The 23698-nt window shown below is 39.7% G+C and overlaps 1 protein-coding gene across 6 annotated transcripts in view; it reads right to left on the reverse strand.

The window, feature by feature from the left end:
• Positions 1-23698, reverse strand: part of LOC126484613 (putative methyltransferase DDB_G0268948) — a 137383-nt gene that overhangs the window by 70327 nt on the left and 43358 nt on the right. For all 6 annotated transcript variants that reach the window (XM_050108198.1, XM_050108196.1, XM_050108193.1 and 3 more), the window contains exon 2: positions 6734-6866. In XM_050108198.1, coding sequence (XP_049964155.1) covers positions 6734-6844 — 111 coding nt within the window. In that variant the 5' untranslated portion in view covers positions 6845-6866. The remainder of the gene's footprint in view (positions 1-6733; positions 6867-23698) is intronic.

Here is a 23698-nt window from a genome sequence, read left to right on the forward strand (position 1 = left end):
TGTTGATGGATCCAGGTGAGATGTAAAACTTTGTGTTGTGCAGTCACCAAAGGTACACAAGCAGGCCTTCAGCTCTGAAAGCCCATGTCAAAGTTGTTCCACTGAATGGTACACACACTGATACTTCCTGATGGCCCAGCACTGAAATCTGAAGCAATTAACAGAAGGGTTGCACTTATGTCCCATTAAACAATTCTCTTCTGTCATCATTGGTCTCATTTTTGCAGGATCTTTTTCCAGCCACAGTGAAGTTGGAGATTTAATGTTTTGCCTGATTCCTGATATTCATGGTACACTAGCGAAATGGTCGTATGGGAAAATCCCCACATTGTTGCTACCTCAGAGATGCTGTGTGCCATTGCTCATGTGCCATTCGAACTCATTTAAATCTTGATAACCTGCCATTGTAGCAGCAGTAACTTACCTAACAACTGCACCAGACACTTGTTGTCTTATACAGGTGTTGCCAACTGCAGCACTGTATTCTGCCTGTTTGCACATCTCTGTATTTGAATACACGTATCTATAGCAGTTTATTTGGTGCTTCAGTATAGTTGGTCATGGTGGACAGGAAGGAGGTCGTAGATTTAGAGTTAGTCGGGCATTGGAAAAGGTTGTGTACAGTCGCAGTGAGGCCATGGGTACTGGGGATGTTAGTGCAGAGGGAGGTGGAATCCACGATGATGAGCAGAGCATCAGATACTGTGGAGAGTCAGTAGAGGAAATGATTAGTGTTTTTTATATATTGTAAAAGTCCATTACTATTTCCCGCATTTTAGGTTTTCCTACATTTTACATTCATTTTTGTCCATCCCAACGGAAGTTTTATTCTCTCAACACAATGCTCTCCCACCATTAATGATTCTGTGTTACAGCATTTCCCACACTTTAGGTTTTCTTTGATGTCCTTACAATCTTTAATATTGATTTTCACACAGATTTCTGAAAAAACTCAGAGTCAGCCTCGGAACGAAGAAGAAAACACAGTCTATATGCAAAGTTATTGATCATAGCAAGATTCTCATTGTTGGTGTGTTGGGTCATGGTCACCTATATTATCGGTTTGCAGTGTTTGCAAGAGTGGGAAAGTATGCTGAGTCACTGTCTTAATGATAATCACGATCTGATGATAGTGACTTTAGTAGCAATCTCCCTTCTGCTCACTGCAATGTATTACCACAACTTTAATTTAATTTCAGAGTAATTTATACAAATAAACACCAATTTTGAAGACAGCCATCTCTATAATGGGCTTTCATGGATCATTACTTCTGTGGGAAATATGCTATAAACCAAACTAGGCACACAGTCTCAGGTTGGTATGACCTGATGTCAGATATAAACATTCCTCCTCAAGATGCTCCATAACATGATGACAATTTCCACCCTCTTTCTCATCCAGGATGTCCCTGAACTGAGTTACCTACTTGCTGGCAACAAGCTGTAGATTTTGTGCCCATTGTTTTCTGTTTATGAAGACTGCCAACTTTAGAGTTTTAATCAGTATCATGTTACAAGTTTTATTGACCATAATTTTATAATGATTATCAATAGTATGTTTCACATTAGAACATGACTACATTTTTAATGTAGGGCCACAAAAGACTTTTGCTTCTGCATTTTATTTACTCGGTTGGACATGATCAGAATGAAACGGGAAACTCACCAGTGTATTTGTGTGTCAGCACTCAGCGACTGCCTTTGTGACTGATGCTTTGTATAGTATGGAGAGACAAGTAGAACTAATTTCTGTTAAAAAGAAACAAAGTCAATTAATTACTTCAGTAAGAAGGGTAGAAGGATGGATCTTCAAAATTAGAGACCAATATTCTTAACATCGGTTTGTTGCAGGATTCTCGAACATATTCTCAGCTCGAATATAATGAATTTCCTTGAGACCGAGGAGTTGCTGTCCATGCATCAGCACGGCTTTAGAAAGCATCGCTCCTGCGAAATGCAACTCGCCCTTTTTTCACATGATATCTTGTGAACCATGGATGAAGAGTATCAAACGGATGCAATATTCCTTGAATTCCGAAAAGCGTTTGACTCGGTGCCCCACTGCAGACTCCTAACTAAGGTATGAAAGCATATGGGATTGGTTCCCAAGTATGTGAGTGGCTCGAAGATTTCTTAAGTAATAGAACCCAGTACGTTGTCCTCGATGGTGAGTGTTCATTGGAGGTGAGGGTATCATCTGGAGTGTCCCAGGGAAGTGTGGAAGGTCCGCTGTTGTTTTCTATCTACACAAATGATCTTTTGGATAGGGTGGATAGCAATGTGCGGCTGTTTGCTGATGATGCTGTGGTGTATGGTAAGGTGTCATCATTGAGTGACTGTAGGAGGATACAAAATTACTTGGGCAGGATTTGTGATTGGTGTAAAGAATGGCAGCTAACTCTAAATATAGATAAATGTAAATTAATGCAGATGAATAGGAAAAAGAATCCAGTAATGTTTGAATACTCCATTAGTAGTGTAGCGCTTGACACAGTCACATCGATTAAATATTTGGGCGTAACATTGCAGGGCGATATGAAGTGGGACAAGCATGTAATCGCAGTTGTGGGGAAGGCGGATAGTCGTCTTCGGTTCATTGGTAGAATTTTGGGAAGATGTGGTTCATCTGTAAAGGAGACCACTTATAAAACACTAATACGACCTATTCTTGAGTACTGCTCGAGCATTTGGGATCCCTATCAGGTCAGATTAAAGGAGGACATAGAAGAAATTCAGAGGAGGGCTGCTAGATTTGTTACTGGTAGGTTTGATGATCACGCGAGTGTTACGGAAATGCTTCAGAAACTCGGGTGGGAGTCTCTAGAGGAAAGGAGGTGTTCTTTTCGTGAATTGCTACTGAGGAAATTTAGAGAACCAGCATTTGAGGCTGACTGCAGTACAATTTTACTGCCACCAACTTACATTTTGTGGAAAGACCACAAAGATAAGAGAGATTAGGGCTCGTACAGAGGTATATAGGCAATCATTTTTCCCTCTTTCTGTTTGGGAGTGGAATAGGGAGAGAAGATGCTAGTTGTGGTACGAGGTACCCTCCGCCACGCACTGTATGGTGGATTGTGGAGTATGTATGTAGATGTAGATGTAGATGTAGAAAATTTAATTTGTTTTAAATTTCTATTTTGAACAATACAAAATAAATGACAGTAAGAGTAATTTATTCATTTTTGTTTATTGTGATTCCTATGCTTTCCTGCATTTTACACTTTCTTGCATTTTATACTTTCTTGAGTCAGTCTACTGAAAAGTGTAAAAAGAGGGTTTTACTCCAGGACAGTAGGTTATGGGAAATATGCTGAAGATATTGGTCCATAAGGGCAAAAATTTCCCTCTATGGAGGTACAGTAACCGAGCCTCTCCCTTTTGGGATGTGTTTTCTCTCTCTCTCTCTCTCTTTCTCTGTCTAACTGAGTTAACAAGAACCATTTAATAATACTTCCGAATATTTTAGTTATTGCTTCTTGTGGTGTAGCAGCTCTGTCGGCCTTGATTGTGATGCTTGCATTATCATCAAAGGCCACTATTTCTGCTTTATAAGTGTAAGATAGGAGGTCATTTATATGTAGCAAGAACAGAAGTGCTCCCAAAGCTGAAACCCATGGAATTCCAGTAGTATTTCGTCCCCAGTCAGAGGAAGTTTGATCATGAGAGCTGCATGAACTACCCAACATGACTCATCACTTCCCTTCAGATAAATATGAAGTAAAGCACTTCCTCACTGTGCCTTGAAAGTTATAGATTTTCCAAGTTTCTACAAAAGAATATTTTGATTTGCACAGTCATACACCTTAGACAGATCACAACAGATCCTTGTAGGTGGAATCTTGTCATTCAGATATTTTAATACATGGTCAGTGGAACAGGAAGATGGCATCTTCAATGGTGAGGCCCTTCTGGAAATCAAACTATGGCTCACTCAGAATTTTATATTTGCAGATATACTCAACCGTTCTGAAACGTATTAGGTTTTCCAGAAATTTTGTGTAGGAAGCTAACAGTGAAATGTTTTGATAATTATTAATATCTGTCCAACTATCTTCCTAAAAGAGGAGTTTAGTAATGGCATACTTTTGTCTGGAAATATAATTTATGAAAATGACGAATTTCAAGAGAACAAGCTTTTCATATCTCACTTGAAATGTCAATCCGATGACAAATTTTGCTTTTAGGAAAATTAAGTTTATTTTTCTGTTGTCAAATTGATTGAGGCCTTGTGATATTGACTGTCCTGATTTTCTTTCGAGCTGGCCGTAATGAGCCTCTCACTTACATTTAGAAAGTGACTGTTAAAGAGGCTTGCTGTATCTCAGTATTAGTATTTGAGATAATGTATTTCATATCTTGGTCTGAGAGAGAATTTTATTAGTTTAGTCCATTGTAGACCTGGCTATAAAGGTTTTATCAGTAGCTACTTTGGAGCAGTTTGCTATCTTGGTAGCAAAATCTACAGCATGAATTGATGTTTATTGTTATGATACTACCTGTCCTTATATTGACTGACTAGTACATTATCATATAGTGTACTTCCCTGAATTAACAATGCTAATGTTATTTCAATCTGGGCTAAGGTAATTAGGCTGGTTTTTTTGCAAAAATCCCAGACTCTGATAATCGTCAACACTGCATCTGTTATTCAACTCCAGTATGAAGTTGCCATTAGCCTTTGTAATACCTTTACAGCAAGGCTTTTCATAATATAACTTCTGGAGCACATCATTTTAAGTTTACATAGGGAAGAACAGATTATTTAATCGTGCTGTTGCTTCCTTCTGTTTCTCAATATGCTTTCTTGGTATCTGTGATAGGAAAGCATTCTTTAAAGATACGTACTGAGAAATGCAAAAAATTTTAATGTGCTTCACAAGGAGACTAATCTGGAAGAGCATGTAACTCCAATAAATAATCCAAGCCTTGATCATTATCTGTTATGTGCATATATGTTAGTAGTCTCAATGTCCTGGTTTGCATATAGTATTGTATATAATAAAGTAGTAGTAGGAAAAAAGAGAAAAATTCGAAGTAGTAATTAAGGTCCAGGGAAAGGAAATTAAAACTTTGAAGTTTGTCGATGACACTGTAATTCTATCAGAGACAGCAAATGACTTGGAAGAACAGCTGGACAGAATGGACTATTCATTATGCCATGAAAAGTTGAGAATTCACCGAATGGACAGTGTCTTGAAAGGAGCATATAAGATGAACATCAACAAAAGCAAAATAAGAATAATGGAATGTAGTTGAATTAAATCAGGTGATGCTGAGAGAATCAGATTAGGGAATGAGACACTTAAAGTAGAAGATGAGTTTTGCTACTTGAGCAGAAAAATAATTAATGAGGGCTGAAATAGAGAGGATATAAAATGTAGATTGGCAATGCCAAGAAAAGTGTTTCTGAAGAAGAGAAATTTGTTAACATCAAGTATAGACTTAAGTATCACGAAGTCTTTTCTGAAAGTATTTGTATGGAGTTTAGCCATGTATGGAAGTGAAACATGGACAATAAACAGTATAGACAAAAAAGGAATAGAGGCTTTTGAACTGTGGAGCTACAGAAGAATGCAGAAGATTAGATTGGTAATCACCTAACCAATGAGGAGGTACTGAATAGAATTGGGGAGAAAAGAAATTTATGGCACAACCTGACTAGAAGAAGGGATTAGTTGGTAGGACACATTCTGAGACATCAAGGGATCATCAACTTAGTACTGGAAGGACGCATGGTGGTAAAAAATGTAGAGGGAGATGAAGAAAGCCATACAGTAAGCAGATTCAGGAGGATGTAGGTTGCAGTAGTTACTTGGAGATGAAGAGGCTAGGACAGGATAGAATAGCATTGAGAATTGCATCAAACCAGTCTTCGGACTCAAGACCACAACAACAACAACAATGAAGTAGTCAATGGATCATTTTATAATGATGTAGGAGATGTTCAGTGTTATACTAGGAAAGACATGTCAAGAAATGTAATATACCCCAAATGTTAAATGATAAGAGGATGATGATCACCAAATTTGGGAAAACCATTTTTAACTAAATCAAGGTGATCGGATAGAGCATAGTATTACTCCCAATGCCAGACAGTCCCATAAATATGCCATTGCGATCAGATGGCACAGACATCAAAGTGACTATCATATTTACATGTATTTGAAATTTACATTGTCTAATTTGGTATTTTGTCCGGTAAGTGTATAATTTGTTCCTGTTATGCAGTTTGTTGACATGACTGTGTATTTTCTGTTTTTGAGGTAATCAGTCATCGTTGGGGCAATAATGCCATGAAGCTTACAGAACTTCGTAATGTTATTTCATGATCTACCTTGAAGCCAATGTCAAAGCCACAATATTTCATCTCCAAGAACTTTGTTAATGAGGTTGGGCACAGTTTCTCACTGCCAGACTGATGGCATGCCTACAGTCTCTTTAAATTGCTTTTGCTCCCACAGTAGCTACATGCATTACTCCCTCAATTCCACTGTCTAGTGGTTCAAAATGAAATATGGTCTAAGCAACTAATTACAGTCTTCCACATGAAGCAGTTATTTGTTCCAACAGTGATATTTATGCTGTTCTCTCTCTCTCTCTCTCTCTCTCTCTCTCTCTCTCTCTCTCTCTCTCCCACCTCCTCCACCCCCAAATTATACAAAAACAAACAGAAAAACACACACATATATTGCATTCTGATAAAGATACAAACAAACACAATCATACTTACCTCTTGTTTCAGATAATCAACAATTTTTTCTGCTATTCCCTTTGGTGTGCTTGGTCTGAATTTGTTATAAACAATAGCATGATCAGGGATTTCATAGTACTGATAACTCATGTCTCAAAAATAACTTGCAAATCTGTGGAGAAATAAGAAAATAAATTGATCATATTAACTCTCTACAGTTTTATCTTAAAAATATATAGGTACTGTACATGCATAAATAAAAAATAAATGGTAGAATAGAAAACGGATAAAGAAAAAAATTATTTGATAATATTTGATGATCATTTTACACACAGGCTACTCTCATAATTGACCCATGTCTACAGAAAAAACAATATGCAATTTTGATAACCAATGCAGCCTCACAAATCTTGTATTGTTTTTCTGTTAGCATTGAGGTGATAAGAGACAGAGCAATAGCTCAAAAAACAGAGAATGAGCAGGGAATGTGCCACAATCTTGATGAAGGAACTATCTATCACAGAATCTACCTGAATTGATTTACAGAAGGAATGGATGTGAGGAGGCTGTTGTAGGAGGGAGTGGAGACAGGGGTGGAAAATGTGAAGCAAACACGACTGAACAGAGCCTGATATCTTACCTGCTCTGTAACCTTGCTGTCTCAGAACTAGGTTAATAATTGAACTTGATGCCTATGTACTAAAGACAATGACAGGGCATTAACAAATGTTCACAGCATCAGTAAAACATTCTTCTTCTGACATAGGGCATCTAAAATAAGTTTACAGATTTTAGCATACTCACAATGATTATTATTTCCCTTGCTTTTTTCTCTCCTTTGTTTTCCTGCATTCCCTGCTTCCCTCGACAACTTTACCATCTTTTCTTTGTTTATTTCTTTGTTTTTCTCCCACAAAACCTCCCTAAACATTCACATAATATGATGACCACAGTCACAGTATTATGGTTAGCATACTGGATTACTCATGGGATATTACAGATCTGATGGCTTGTGATCATAAAATGGCCAGGGAAGGGATTCAGTGGACTTACTGTACCACCTAAAAATTGCTTGAGTTGATAGTGGTGCTGGTGGTCTTTGTTGGCTCAACAGGGCAGTTATTAACCCTCTGCTAATAATTCCACGATGAATGTGGTTAAACATTTTAAAGTGCAGAAACTGATGGGATAAAGTCTTGGTCAAAAGCCCACCCATCCTTCTCTGTCGGTCTCACATTCAGAAACATATTTATCCTAAACACTGAAACTACTAACTCAGTCACTTTCTTAAAATATAGTTAAAATGTTAATACACAGATAGAAAACACTAAAGCAACAAATCAGAAATATCTTTCTGCATGATCAGCAGCATAGCAAATGGATGAGCCACACTGAGAACACACTACAATCTCTTATGATAATGAAGGAAGGAAGATTACAAGTGGAGCTCAAGCTTGTATTTAGGGAAACAACACAAAATTTAAATTTTGGTACACAGATTTGGATTTGAATTGCCTTCCTCCTGAACTCAAGTCATTGTGTCACCACACTTGATATTCTTCAGTGTTGGCAACACTGAGACACAATAATGACTCTGTGTGAGTGTGAATTACATTTCTTAGTTATGATCAAGACCTTTCCCTCAAAAATAAGCAACCTTTCCTCCTTCCTGCCTGTCTACTGCTCATCACCTCCTCTATTTGGTGAGTAACAATCCATCCTCATTTGGATATTATACTCCACTCCAGATTTTCCATGACTGCAACTTAGATAAAAGCTCAGAGACAGCACAGAAACTCATCACATTTGTATCACTGTCACCTAAAATAGAAGGAATATTACATGGTAAATCAATTAAAGCCATTGGTACGCCCTCGGAACAGAGAAGGAACTCATGCATCACAGGGCTGTAATGTATTTGGACGCACATTAGAATTGCCTTGTCTGATCTCAATGGTTGAAATGAGAAATTTTACAGCCAGTTATTGGCATAACTGATGACAACTTCTTGTCCTGCTTCCCACTGTTACTCTCAGTGATCTACAATACTGTGCCTCAAAAGGGAGAAGAAAAATGAAGCAGGACAGACCACCATATCTGTTATCCACTTTCCCCTTGCTTTTACATATGTGGTCTTATTTCTCTGAATTCCACACACTCTGGTACACATTAAAATGTAACCTCCTTTCCCTGCCTCTGCAAATGAAAAACATTGTCCAGATAGCCTGCACTTATGTGTATAATGACACTAATACTAATAATCATCACCGTCTTTATTTGCCCATAATAATTTTACAGTCTTACAACATGATTTAGGTTTGTACATTCACATTAAAAAAATCGTACACCCAATATAATGGATAAATACAGAAATATAACAAGTAAGTAATTATGGTTCAGATATATTTCAATAAATATTTAATCGAATTTGACATGCACAAAAATATTTTAAAAGTTGATTGTTTATTCATCCGCAGATCATTTTTATTATGGTACTGAAAATGTTAATTTAATACAGAGAGATAACATCGTTAAAAGTTAACTAAGAAAGAGAACAACAAACTGGAAATATTTATAAGGTAGATACAGAATATCTACTCACTAAGCTTCAACAGATGAAAACAAACAATAGACATAAAGTTGCTAGCATTTGGAAGTGGGTCCTTCTCCTTCTGGCTGACGAAAAGAAAAGGTTGAAGGCACAGAGATTAGCAAGTTGTAAGTATACAGGAAAAGTCAACCAGGAACACAGAACAAGGGTGACTTACTGGACTTGATGAGAGGGGAAAAAGGAAGTGTTGGCACTAAATGAGATTTCAAAACCTGAGCTAAGGTCTTAAACTCTGGCAGAGGGGCAGTAGGAAAGTCAGAGATGAGAGAAAATATCTCATAAATGGGCCAAAGAGAAGAAAACCTAAGTACAGGAAACATGGTAGGGACTGATAAATAAAGAAAACCATAAAGAAAAGACAAGGAAAAGAAACAATGAGAGACCAGAGAACTTCAAGACCATTAAAATTACTGAAAATTGAGGCTACATGGGTGATGAAAATCAAGCTTATGTCATAAAGCAAGTTCTGATGTGCACAGTTCAGAGGAACTGTACTGTGAGGTAGAATCATGTGGCATATACGATGAAAAGGAATTGTCCTGGGTGACACATTCTGTATCCTTAACCTTCATCATCATCTTTTCCATCATGACTTTCTCCTAAGACAAGGTGAAGCCCCTACACCGGAAAGTTAGTAAATTTACATCTTTCTAAAGATTTCCTTCAACTGACAAGTGGCAAATCAATTTCCTCTTTACATATTACAAGTGTTAACTAATTCATACATAGAGGTATAGGCATATATTTACTTACTTGTCTAGCTTAATAGCAACTCATATATTGTGCACAATGGTCTTTCATATACAAAAACACATAGACAATTAAGCTCATACTGGTGAAATAATGTTACACTAGTCATCTATTCACTCCTACAGAAGTTAGAAAAAAAGGAAACAATGTGAAAAATGCATACTTGAAGACAAATGAGGGTGCTAGCCAAGGCTGCAAGTGGCACTGTCGTATTTTACCAATAATGACACATGTGCAATGACCTCTGTACACTGCAAGTGTCAGTCACAGTCAGAATAGTGTTCTGTGTAGCTGTGAGTGCAGTACATCAGAGCTAACTGGATTCGAACTTGGCCAGTTGCTGGTGTTCATATGGCAGATGCTTTCATAGCCAAGGCGTTTGCTGGTCAGGAGGTACCATATTCAAGAATTATACTGCTATACAGGGCAAGAGGGAAAATATCTTACGATAAGTGTCAACACAGACAAAAGTGTGTGTTGAGTGATCACGACTGATGGTGATTGAAGACGATTGTCACAAAAAATTAAAGGCAACAGCTGCAAAATTCACTGAATGTTACAGGCATGAATACTGTCAGCACCAAAACAACATGAAGGGAGCATCACAAGCTGCAGATTGCAGGATGAGCTGGGATTCCAAAACCACACATCAATGATGCAAATGCCCATATCAGGAAATATGGCGCAGAAGCCATAAAATGTAGACTATGGAGAAATGGAGGAAATTCATTTCGATGAGTGAGTCTCATTCCACTCTGTTTCCAACTTGTGGTTGAGTTTATGGCTGGCATATGCTGTCCAAAGTCTACAATTCAGCCTGCTTGCTGCCAAGAGTGGAACATGCTGGGAGTTCAGCTAAGATCTGGGCAGCCATATCATGGTATTCCATGGGCCCCATGGTTACTCTGCAAGGTCAAATTACTGCCAACAATTATGTGACCATTTTGATTGATCAAGTCCAGCCCCGATACAATATTTGTTTTCCAATGGTGATTCTATGTTTCAAAACTACAGTGACCCTGTTTGCAAGCACCATCCAGGACTGTTTTTGTGAACACAAGGCTGAATTGTCACATCACCCCTCACCACCACAGTCACCAGATCTCAGTATTACTGAGCATTTGTGATCTATTTTGGAGAGAAGCGTAGGTTGTCACTATCCACACCCATCATTGTTACTGAAACATGCCACTGTTTTACAGGAATAATGGTATAAGATTCCCTTAAAAAACACCCAAGACCTATATTTATCCATTCTGGGGCGATTGGAAGCTGTTTTGGTCACCAACACTTTTTCTACACCATTTAAGGTATGGTAACGTGTTGTGTTTTTGGTGTCTTGATACTTTTGTCCACCCTCTGTATCTCACCATTATGCACTGTACATACTAAATACAATTGCGTGCATTGCACATGTGCACTTGCACACAAATATTTACCAACTTTATGCTGACATAAAGGCCATGGAGATACTGCTGTGATTCTAGTATATCTGTTGTGGTTCCCCTTTCTCTCCTTTCATATGTGTGAAAAACTTGAGCCTACTTCCTCTCATACTAAGGAGAAGTTGAGCTCACAGAGATAAAAGTAGATATGTATTATCTGTTTAAGATCTTGGACTTAATATTTTCCAATAACATGTATTTTATTGTGAAAGAAACTTTTAGAATGAAGTACTCAAACAATGGAAAGTCCAGGATGGAATAACAACAATATGGAAAGAATAGATTTCTATTCATCACATAGAAGAGGCATCACAGACAGGCACAATGGAAAAGGGAGCTAAAATATAGAAGCTTTTGAACAAAGTACTTCTACACACACACACACATACACACACACACACACACACACACACACACACACACACACACACACAGAGCCACTGTCTCCAGCAAGCACTAGGGCCAAACTGCAACTTCATCTGATGTGAGCAGCAATCTAGTAATAGGGATAAGGAAGAGATCTGGGATAGGTAGGGAGGGTAGGGGTGGGTGAACATACTACTGCTGTCTGTGAAAGAGTGCTGGGACATGATGGGGACAGGGAAGGGCTGTTAGGTTCAGCATCGGAAGGCTTTTCTGAGAGGGGTTGGGGTTGGGAGAGGAGGGTGAAAGCAAGAGGAGAGAAGTAGAGGAGGAGAAAGAACTATGTAGGTGCATTGGTGGGATAGAAGGTGTGGGTAGTACTGGAATGGGAACAGGGAAGGGGATAGGTAGATGTAGGGCAGGGACTAGCAAAAGTTAAGGCAATGGGTGTTATGGTAATGAAGGATAGGTCGTAGAGAGAGCATGCACCTGCACCGTTCAGAAAAGCTGGTGTTGGTGGAATGAATCCAGATGGCACAGGCTGTAAAGCAGTCATTAAAATGAAGCATATTACGATGGGCAGTATGTCCAGTATCTGAATGATCCAGCTGTCTTTTGGCCACAGTTTGGCAGTGGCCACCCACGTGGACAAAATGACTTTGGTGTCTTATTATTCATTTCAGTTACATTTTTATCCCCCCCCCCCTCCCCACTCTGTGTTAACTACAAATGTACATGTCTGCTGTTGTGAAATGGAAATCCATACACCACAGTACTGTAGTATTTCACTTGAGGAGATAAAATACAATGGTACAGCCCTTCTCTACATCCATCTTAATAAAGTGGAAATGGACTGCATAATTTTGTTTTGGCTCCTCTAGTGGCGTGCTATGGTACTGTGGCAAGGGGATGTCAATGAGTATCAGAAATGCAGACATTTATCTGCAAGCAAGCGAAAAATTAACTACATAATTTTATTTTCTCCAGGAAGAAATTAAAACTTTATGACTACTCCACATAGATAACACACAGTAAGGGTGGCAACAGGTATCTACATACATATGACAATGTATCTCCACCACACACATCTGAAAAACTGCAGTCATCTAGCTACAGCATGAAGAGCACATGGAAGCAACTTAATTGCCCAACATGTTACTGGAGAAATTATTTACACCTGCTGTCACTCAGCCATAGTGTGGCACAGAAAAGAGGAAGTATTCAGCCACAAAACTCTATCACATATTTAGTGATGTAAAGAATTTATAGAATTTGATCTGTTATACATATATAAAGTACAGTGTGTGTGTGTGTGTGTGTGTGTGTGTGTGTGTGTGTGTGTGTGTGTGTCCATGGTCTCCTCCAAAACCCTGGGATTAATTTAAACCATATGTGACAAAGAAACGGCAGGCATAATGAGTATCAGCACTTTATGGTTTATAACCTCCTAGCTCTAATAGGATTGGAAATATGGACAAAAACATATTTTTTCCCCAGTCTCTTATGCATAGATAGGCTGCCCAGCATGAAAATCATGTTGTATGGGAACAGCACTGATATACAAATTAATGTGCACTGTGGGGCAGCCTACATGTCAGGGGCAAGAAAAACTTTTAGAGCCTCGACATGTGTGCTGCCCCGCATGAAAGGTGTGTTGTGTTGGTCTAGTATTGGCCTGCTTTATCAACCTGCTTTGCACGGTGACATATACATTGGGGGCAAATTATTTTCAAGGCCCTAGTGTGTAGCCTGCCCTTCATGACGGGCATGTTGTGGAAGTAGTATCGACATGCTTTATCGAACTGTACTGCAGGGGCTATACATGCCAAGGAGCATGGTCAGGGATAGGTTGAGGTGGATAGACAAGGTGTACAGAGTGAGGAAGAAGAGGAAATGGACAGAGAAAGGGGAAGATGAGATGTATGAAGCAGGCTGAAGATGTTGAGGGAAGTTGATGTATGGAACAGAAAGAGGGGGAGGCAGAGATAGAAAGAGAGAGGGGTAGGAGTAAATGGACAAAGAGAGGTGGAGGATGAGGAGGAGGAGAAAGAGATGAAGAAACAGGGAGAGTGGGGAGGGTGAATAGACAGAGGAGGGAGAATGAGGTGAATGGGGAGGAAGAAGTAGACATAGAGTACGGGTGGTGTGTTCAACATATGTGTCAAACACATATGCGGGTGATGCAGCTGGGGGAAAAACTAGTAAATAACATAATTAACTTTAAACACAACCTTGAACATCGTGAAATATAAATCACTATATGTATAGGGAACCATTTAACTGATCAGCCGGTTGTCATATTTTTCGCTGATAAAGTATTCTATAATTGTAAAACTGACTCTTTCCACCTCATAGTGAGACTTCACCATTATGACTCATGGAACATGCAAATAACTAACTGAATAGGAACTCTACACCCATTTTATCACACAGTACATTTTATTATTTGTCCCTAAACCTATCCCTATTGATTAGGACACTTCAGAACCCACCTTCCCCCTCCTCTGGTTTGCTGGATACAGATACTGAAAATACATTATTGATCCTCAGGCCTGTGATTGTTTCTTTGCCCTTCAGATTTTGCCTATATCCCCTGAACTAGACTGGTACTGGGACTTAGATTGCGTTAGGGTTTCTTCATTGTCACATTTACTTCATGAGATTATACCACGAGTTATGTGGAAATAGACATTAAGTGTTGTCTACAAAAAAGATCAAATGTTTTCCTGCTTTCTTCTAGTGTAGTACCAACTTCTTTAGTTTTTGGTTCCAAATTTCTTCAGTCAGAGTTGAATTTGTAGTTTTATGCTCATCACATTTTTCTTTCTCCCATTCATCATTTTTGTGGAACAGTGCTCCTACAAGGAATCCTTATGTATGCTGTTTACCTACAAGTACACACAATGTAAAACATGTCCCCAGAACTTAGATACACTGTGGGACTGTGTCTGTACAGAGTATAAGAAGGTCAGCATTACGTACAGTTAATATGCAACTCTGCTATTGATTTAATTAATGAGTGCAAGAAGTTTTGGCTTCTCTATCCACATGCAGATTGCAGCACTGCACTGGTATCCCACACAATGGGACGGTTGCAAATGGGCTTTCCTGGGTGCGAAATGCCTCACCTTGGAAGTGTGCCCCTCTAGGCTACATTATTAGAGCTCCTTTTCTTTCTGCACTATATAACATACTGAAAATCTTCAAGGATATGGCCATATGGCCCCTTTTCATTTGATTTTGCTTTGCTTCTGCATATTACCTGCCTTGATATCTACATCTACATACATACTCTGCATGGCAGAGGGTACTTAGCACAGTACCATATGTTAAGGATTCTTCCCATTCCAACTAGGTATGGAGTGCGTTAAAAATGATAGCTTAAATGCCCCTCTGCTTGCTCATATTAGTCTAATTTTGTCGTCCCAGACCCTACTAAACTGATACATGGGGAATTGAAGAATGTGTCTAGATTCTTACTTAGGACTGCTTTTTGAAAATTTGTAAGTATGCTTTTGTGGAATAATTTCCAAGCATCTTCAGATGTATACACACTGTGATGATGCTTAGAAGAAATTTAGCATCCTAAGCATAGTAATTGCTGCTAACAGCTAACTAAAAGGAAAAACTATGAAATTTTAGTTAAGTAATATAAATTTAAAAGCTGAAACAATTAACGCAAGTTCATAATGCTACAGAAAACCAATAGTTCGGCCAATAAGAACAAAAGTTTATTTATTCACATTCACGTAAACAACCAACACACAAACCGCGCAATAGGCAGTAAAACACAATCTGAGATGGAGCACCAAATGTGCTGTGTTTATGTAGGGGACGGCTCTGGTAGGTGGTGTGGCATGTGTCACACTGTGCACACTAGTCTTGTGACCCACTGCAGGCAGCTTCTGGTGTCCGGCCCCTGCAGCTGCTGTTGGCAGACTATTTGAAGTGTGGCACGTCACCAGCCTGGGGCTGTGGCACGTATCCAGATGTTGCATACAGGGCTACAGCACCCCTCCCTATATAGGGCAAGTTGCTATGCCAATGTGGGCACCAGGGCCTCTGCAGTGGGTGTCACAGGTGGTATGAGAGAGGCAGCAAAAGGAGATTCTGGGCCTGAATTGGTGAACAGGGGCAGAAGTCGTGCATCCAAAGACAAATGTGATGGCTGTCCTCTGCAAAGTACCATAATGGAGGACTAGCAATAAGGGCACTGACAGCACTTCGACATCTGGCTCCTCAATGTGGTGGAACTGCACCGATGGTCGTGGTGCCGACCACATGAGTGGTGGCATTGATGACACTGTTACCAACGGAACTGACAGTTCTGGCCCAAATAGCAGTGAAAATGCAGGTCGCAGCAAAGCATCACAGGAATGGCTGGCAGTATGTATTGGGGTGCTGGACCCTGGATAAGAAGCAAGAAGTGGACACTTGCACAAGGAGGATGGGTCTGTCCCTGTAACATGGATGGCCTTTGAGGCCAGGACAGACACTAAGGGAAGAGGCAGGCATGATCATGGTGGCTGATCATGATGGTGCACCATCACCTCTCACTGGTGCACACTATACAGAAGTGGCTACCACGGAAGCTGTGGAATGTGACCAAAATCTACTTTGGTCAGTGGCTAAGCCCCCAAGCCTGGATCACAGAAAGAGGAGCAAACTGCAACTAGGGCTGTGCTGACAGACGTTGGAGGGCAGCATGAGCAGTTACATGAGGATATAGGGTTGTCGACCATGGAGCATCTCAGCTGGACTCGGATCCTCACCACCAGTGTAAACCTGTAGCAAATAAAGAACCATGTCAAGGCATTGTCTGTGGAAGAGTCCACAACGTATTTCTTCATCTGAACCTTGAATGTGCAGATGAGCTGTTCCACCTTGCTATTAGACTTGGGGTGGAAAGGAGGAGCAGTTATGTGGCAAATGCCTTGACAGGCGCAGAAATCAAGGAAGGTCTGAGGCACAAACTGTGGATTGTTATCCATCACTACATATTAGGCAGCCCTTCAATAGAAAAAATTTCAGAGGGCACAAACTGTTGTCACAGTTGATGTAGAAGGGCAGTTGATAACGTATGGAAATTTCAAGAAAGCATCAACAACAAACAACCAGTAAAAATTTAGGACGGGTCTCACAGATCAACACAGATGAGTTACATTGATGATGTGGTGCAGGCCAAGGATAGAGTGTCACCCAAGACATCATTCGTTGTGTAGCACACTGAGAGCAGGCCACGACAAGAGGCACAATGTCAATGCGAATGCTGGGCCAAGACATGTGTTGACAGGCCAATGACTTGGCACGAGAGACCGCCGCTGCCCCCAAATGTTGTAGATGTAGGAGATGAAGCACATCACGCCCTATGGCGGTCAGGATCACAACCTTGAGCGACAGTCTGTCCATAGCTAAGACAGCAACACCATCAAATAATGAAAGATGATGATAGAGGGAAAAATAGTTATATTAAGGATCAGAAGCCCTGCCTAGAGGCCTGTCTGGCCAACAATGCTGAACTAAGTGAACAACTTGGTGCCAAAATGGATCGGCAACAACAGCAGCTCTGATTCGTAAGCCCATAATAGGAAGCCCTTCCACTGTATGTTGCACCTCAATATCTAAGTGGAAATCAAGGAACAAATCCTGATCAAATGTAGGATTCAACCCCATCAGAAGTCGCAACAGCATTGGCAAGCTATGTGGAAGACCAAAAATGTATTTTATAGTTTAATGAAACAGAAACAAGGCCCAGTGGGAGGGGATGTGCTGCCTTGTTGGTCAATGAAGCAGATGACTTAAACAATGAAACCAGCGGCTTGTGGTCCATATAGAGGTGGAACTTAGACCCTTACAAGAATACTTGGAACTTTTTGTGGTGCAGATGATGGCAAGTCCTTTCTTTTTCAGCTTGAGAGTAGTGCTGTTGCCTGTAGTTGAGCATTTTTGACAAGTAAGCTACTGAATGTATGGAACCATCCTCATAGTGATGTGCAAGAACAGCTCCAAGTCCATACTGAGAGCTGTCTGAAGCCAGGATCAGGTGGCGGCCAGGATGGAAGGTGGTCAGACAAGGATAACAATGTAATTTAATTTTCGAAAACATTAACATGCACTCGCAGGGCAGCATTCACTGAAAGGAAAATTTCTTGTGGAGCTATTTGTGGAGAGGATGGGCCAACATGGCCACATCCAGAACAGTTTTGTGATAGTTGGCAATTTTCCCAAAAATGCTTAAGTTCTTTCACATTGGAAGGGAGAAGCAGAGTTGTGACAGTGGCAACATAATGACTTAAGGATTTTATACCACCCCGAGAAATGTCAAACCACAAATACACAATGGATGGTTGAAAAAAGTGAGACTTGTCTAAGCGGCAGTTCAACCCTGCAGTATTTAAGACCGTGAACAAGGAGCGTAAGTTGAGTACGTGCTCTTCCCAGGATACACCCATCATGACGATGTCACTGAGATAGTTGTGTATCTCAGAAGAGACATTGTCAATTGTTCCATAAAATGCTGAAACAATGCAGGGGTACTAGTCACACCAAATAGGAGGCATTGATATTGGTAAAATGTGAACGGCGTGTTAATCACAAGGAGCTGTTTAGAGTTCTCATCCAGTGGAACTTGCAAACAGGCTCCAGATAAATCAATTTTGGAGAAAAAAACTCACCCTTGGTGAGTTTGGCCAATTTATTGTCCTGACAGAGCAAAGAGTAGGTATTAGTGATAGACTGAGCATTAATGGAAACTTTAAAGTCACCACAGAGGTGAAGCTGATGATTTGGCTTTTTAACAATCATGAGGGGTGTAGAGAACTCACTTGATGTAATAAGTTGTCAACATGCCCAATCTGGATTTCACTTAAACATGCAAAGCCACTGGAATAGGGCACGTACAGAAAAAGTGCGACCACACTGTAAGTTTCAAGGTAATATGGACCATAAAATTAGTGGCACAACCTAATCCATCCAAAAAAGACACACAAGAACTCAAAACAGAGAGAATCTAATTGCTGGTAAAAGACCATGTTGGAAACAAGCTGCACCACTTCTGCAGCGGAAAACCAAAAGCATTGATAGCATCCAGACCAAACAAATTGTCACCGCCAGCATCATCCACTGCCAGAAGAGTCAAAGAACAAACCACAGAGGTATAGGTAGAACCACAAATTGTACCAACATTGAGATATGCTGCTCAATGTAATTCATCAAACACTGAGATAATGACGGAGATCCCGAGTCCACATAAGTTTGTGAGTTTTGCAATGTCATAACAGCACACCTGCCCATTTGCAGTCTGGGCACTTTGTCCATCATTCACACTTCAATAAACAGTTTGTTATTATTCATAAGCACTGGAAACATACATCTACATGGATACTCTGCAAATTGCACTTAACTGCCTGGCAGAAGGTTCATCGATCCACCTTCACAATAATACTCTATTATTCCAACTTTCAACAAGGCGCAGAATAATTGAACACCTATATCTTTCTGTGTGAGCTCTGATTTCCCTTATTTTATTCTGATGATATTTTCTCCCTGTCTAGGTCAGTATTAACAAAATATTTTTGCATTCAGAGGAGAAAGTTGGTGATTGAAATTTTGTGAGAATATTCCACCACAGCAAAAAATACTTTTGTTTTAATGATCCCCAATCCAAATCCCACATCATGTCAATGACACTCTCTCCACTGTTTCTTGATAATACAAAACATGTTGCTCTTCTTTGAACTTTCTCGATGTACTCCATTAATCCTATCTGGTAAGGATTCCACACCGCGCAGCAGTACTCCAAAGGAGTTGTGTAGTGTAGGTAGTCTCTTTAGTAGATCTGTTGTATCTTCTAAGTGTACTGCCAATAAAATGCAGTCTTTGGTTTATCTTCCTCCAACATTTTCTGTGTGTTCTTTCAAATTTAAGTTGTTTGTAATTGTAATTTCTAGGTATTTAGTTGAATTAATGGCCTTTACATTTGACTGATTAATCGTGTAACTGAAGTTTAACAGATTCCTTTTAGCACTCATGTGGGTGATCTCACACTTTTCATTATTTAGGGTCAATGGCTGATTTTTGCACTACACAGATATCTTTTCTAAATTGTTTAGTAATTTGTTTTGATCTTCTGATGACTTTACTAGACAATAAACAAGAGTATCATCTGCAAATAAATTAAGGTGGCTGCTCAAATTGTCTCCTAAATTGTTTATATAGATGGTGTGTTTCACAAGGACAACATTTTCTAAATCCATGTTGACTTGTCCTTGTTCTCATAAGGAGGCTCAGAATGACCCACAGATGCTGTATGTCCTTTTTTTCCTATGGTTGTTTCAAGCTGCCCCAGTGTTTAGGGCACATGGTCCTGCCATGCTGCATGAAACAGTATGGACAAGATGGGACCGCTGCTGCTGCTGTTGTTGTTTGACACGTTGCTGTTCAGTGTGGCATGGTGGTCCCATTTGTATGGCTGTCAGGGCATCCCCCCATCCCCCCCCCCCCCCCCCAAGAAATAAGTGATGCTTGCCAACCAGAAATAGGAGCCACTGCAGCAGTGTCACTCCAATCCTCTATCTGATCAACAGCAGCACAAGATACCTCAAAAGATTTAGCAATATTCAGCACTTCAGCCAAAGATACATTCCTCGACCCTAGTGAATGTTGATGCACCTCCTTGCCAGAAGCCAGCTGAATGACGGTGTCAGGGGTCATAACATCAGTAGAGGAATCAATATGAGTCATTATGGGCATTGGTAACAAACTGACATTTGCGAATGAGGTTGTGGAGTTCAGCCACCCAAGCCCGATAGGTGTGGAATGGCTGTTAATGACAACAGTATGACTCAGGACATGGTGCAATGACATGCATGTGCTTATGGTAATAACTGAACTACAACTTAGACATTTTGTCAAACCAAAATGATGCACATTCCTGGAGCAGGGATAGCTGGCACAAAAACTGGTAAACTCAAGGGTAAATCCAAGAAAGGAGAAAAGCCTTAAGCATGTTCGTATCAGCAACACCAAAAGTGAGGAAGCGTAGCTGAAGCCCCTTCGCATAAGCCTCCCAGTCTTTGGCCACTTCATCATAAGAGGGGGAAAGGATGGCGGCTATGCTGACAGCTTAGAAGGGTGCATAGCCAATGTAGCTGACAAATTTGTGATAGCCTGCTGCTGCTTGAGGAGAGTTTTGATCACTTACTCCATTGACATGAGAACTGATGAAACAACCAGATACAATGAGCACACAGAAATGAACATCACACTCGTCCCTACTTGTGTTGTAATGGTAGACATAACCAATACTGTGACCATTAAAAACAGAAGTTCATTTATCCACATTCAAGTGAGCAACCAACACAGACAGTACAATAAGCAGTAGAACACAATATGAGAGAGTATTATAAATATGTAATTATTTAGAACAGATGGACACATAATCACTACCTGTGGCACAGACAACAAGACACTCTGTGCCACAGGAGGTGAACACGCACAATCACATGTGTGTGTGTGTGTGTGTGTGTGTGTGTGTGTGTGTGTGTGTGTGTGTGAGAGAGAGGAGGGACGAGGGCAGGGGCACATGCACAAGGGGTGGGGATGGGGTGCTGCACTCACATATATGCTTCTGTGTGTGTGCTGGCATGTGTACTTGTTTGGCACATGCACTCTGCAGTGAGGAAAACTAGGAAAGTTTGAAAGCCAGTAACTTCTGGTCCATAAATGTGACTGTGCCATCAATATTTTATCTGTAGGTGAGAAGTTGTCAGTATTGATTTCTTGCTTGCTTTTTCCATCCTTAATTGACTGACTTTTATTTTGTCCCACTTGACTACACTGTTGTAGAGTGTGCAGTTTGTTATACAGCAAAGGCCAGCTTACTCTTAATTTTTTGTCTCTTTATTACAATTTACAACAAATATTTGGAAAATAAGATAATTACAAACCGTAGTTTTACATTTGGATCTCAAAGTTATCATATATTCTTTCACATACACACAAAACATACAATTTATACTTATGTAGTACAATTTATACTTATGTGTAGCTTTTGATTTATGTCATGTCAGTACTTAAAGACACTGTTTAGCAAGAATAACCAGTACATACAGACCATAAAATATATCACTTTACTTCTACAGACATTTTACTAACCCAACACCTGAGTACAAAGAACTTTTTTCTGCAACTCAACTCTAGGAAATATGAATTAGTAATATGAAAGAGACTTGAGAGAGTACTGATTGATGCAGGTGTTAGGAATGCATTAGGAATGAGTATGGATTTACAAAGACAGATTGTGTAGTTGCTTATGCTGAACAGGTAGCACAGGCCTCAAGCCACACTGTCTATCACTTAAGCAGTAGAAGCCCTCCCCATATAGATGGACACTTTGTATCAAAACTATGTAATAGGTCTAATAGTTGCATTCTGAGTGTCACAAGGCTCAGAGTAAGACCTGCCTCCTTAAGAAGTGTGCCCCTCAAAGCTATATTATTAGGAATCCTTCCCTTCAGTGCCTACAAAAGATCCACAATGATAGGGTTCCTTGTTATCTGACTGTGAGCAACACTGTAGTATCCATCTATTATTTGGCCAAAGATCTTATATTGTTGCTCTATGGTAAGAGAGTAGAAAGCAATTGCTTGGGTAATTACGGTATTTGTAGTTCTAACATGAGATTTTTTTATGTTGGAGAAAGCTCTCTGTCAGTCCAATGAATACTTGTGAAATACCATTCTGAAGGATAAGTAAGCTACCTACATTAATTAAGTGGGAGATAATCAACCACTGCACAGAGAAAATCTAAGTTCATAGTACTAAACTGCTAGAGATTGGTTTTTTGTATGGAGGTTAAGGGACCAAACTGTAATCTCATCAGACCCTCATTCACAAAACAAGCCCTGAAAGGTTATTGTCTTCAACTAGTGGTAAATTTTAACAATAAATTGCTGAGGCATTCATAACAAAGTTCTCAACTTTACCACCCATAGGGAAAGTTGTTGCACTCAAATTATACTGAAAACTGGAGAAAATATGAAGTATAAAGCCCCAAAATATGTAACAAATCATGGAACATATATCAAAAAGACAAGTTAGACACCAAAGAAGGGGAAGTGTTCATTGCAATCAACAAAAATGTTGTGTTTGTCTAGGTCACAGCTGAGTCTGACTGCAAAATTATCTGGATGCAAATAAATGGTCTTGGTGAAGTCAAATTAATCATCAAATGTTTCTACTGGCCACCCAATTTGATCATGACCATTGTAGAATCATGTAAAAACAAGTCTATATGTAGTAGTGCAGAAGTACCCCATTCATGCAGCTTTAGTTGGATGCAACTTTAACCTAACACGTATAGGCTGGGATGTCGATGGATTGATTGCAGCTGGTACAGACAGTCAGTCTTCTGAAGTAGTGTTGAACACACCTTCTGAATATTGTGTTGAGTAGCTAGTTTGACAACCTGCACACAATCAAAATATTTTTGATACTATAGCTGCAAATAGAGCTGACCTTATCTATACTGTCTGTACAGAGACAGGGATTACTGATCATGATATCACCATAGCAACAATGATTACTAAAGTTGATAAATCCACCAAGAAGGATAGGAAAATTTTTGTGCTGGAAAGAGCAGATAAGCAGTTGTTAGTGTCCTCTTACCCAATGAATGGACATCATTCAGTTCGAATGTGATGGACATAGAGGAATTACGGGTAAAGTTTAAATTAACTGTAAATTGCATCTGAAGAAGTATGTGTGGAATCAGTGGATTAAGGACAAAACTCAGTTCGAAGCAAAGAAGGGAAAGCAGAAAGGTGGAAGGAGTAT

This window comes from Schistocerca serialis, chromosome 6, assembly GCF_023864345.2.
Source record: "Schistocerca serialis cubense isolate TAMUIC-IGC-003099 chromosome 6, iqSchSeri2.2, whole genome shotgun sequence".
NCBI lineage: Eukaryota > Metazoa > Arthropoda > Insecta > Orthoptera > Acrididae > Schistocerca > Schistocerca serialis.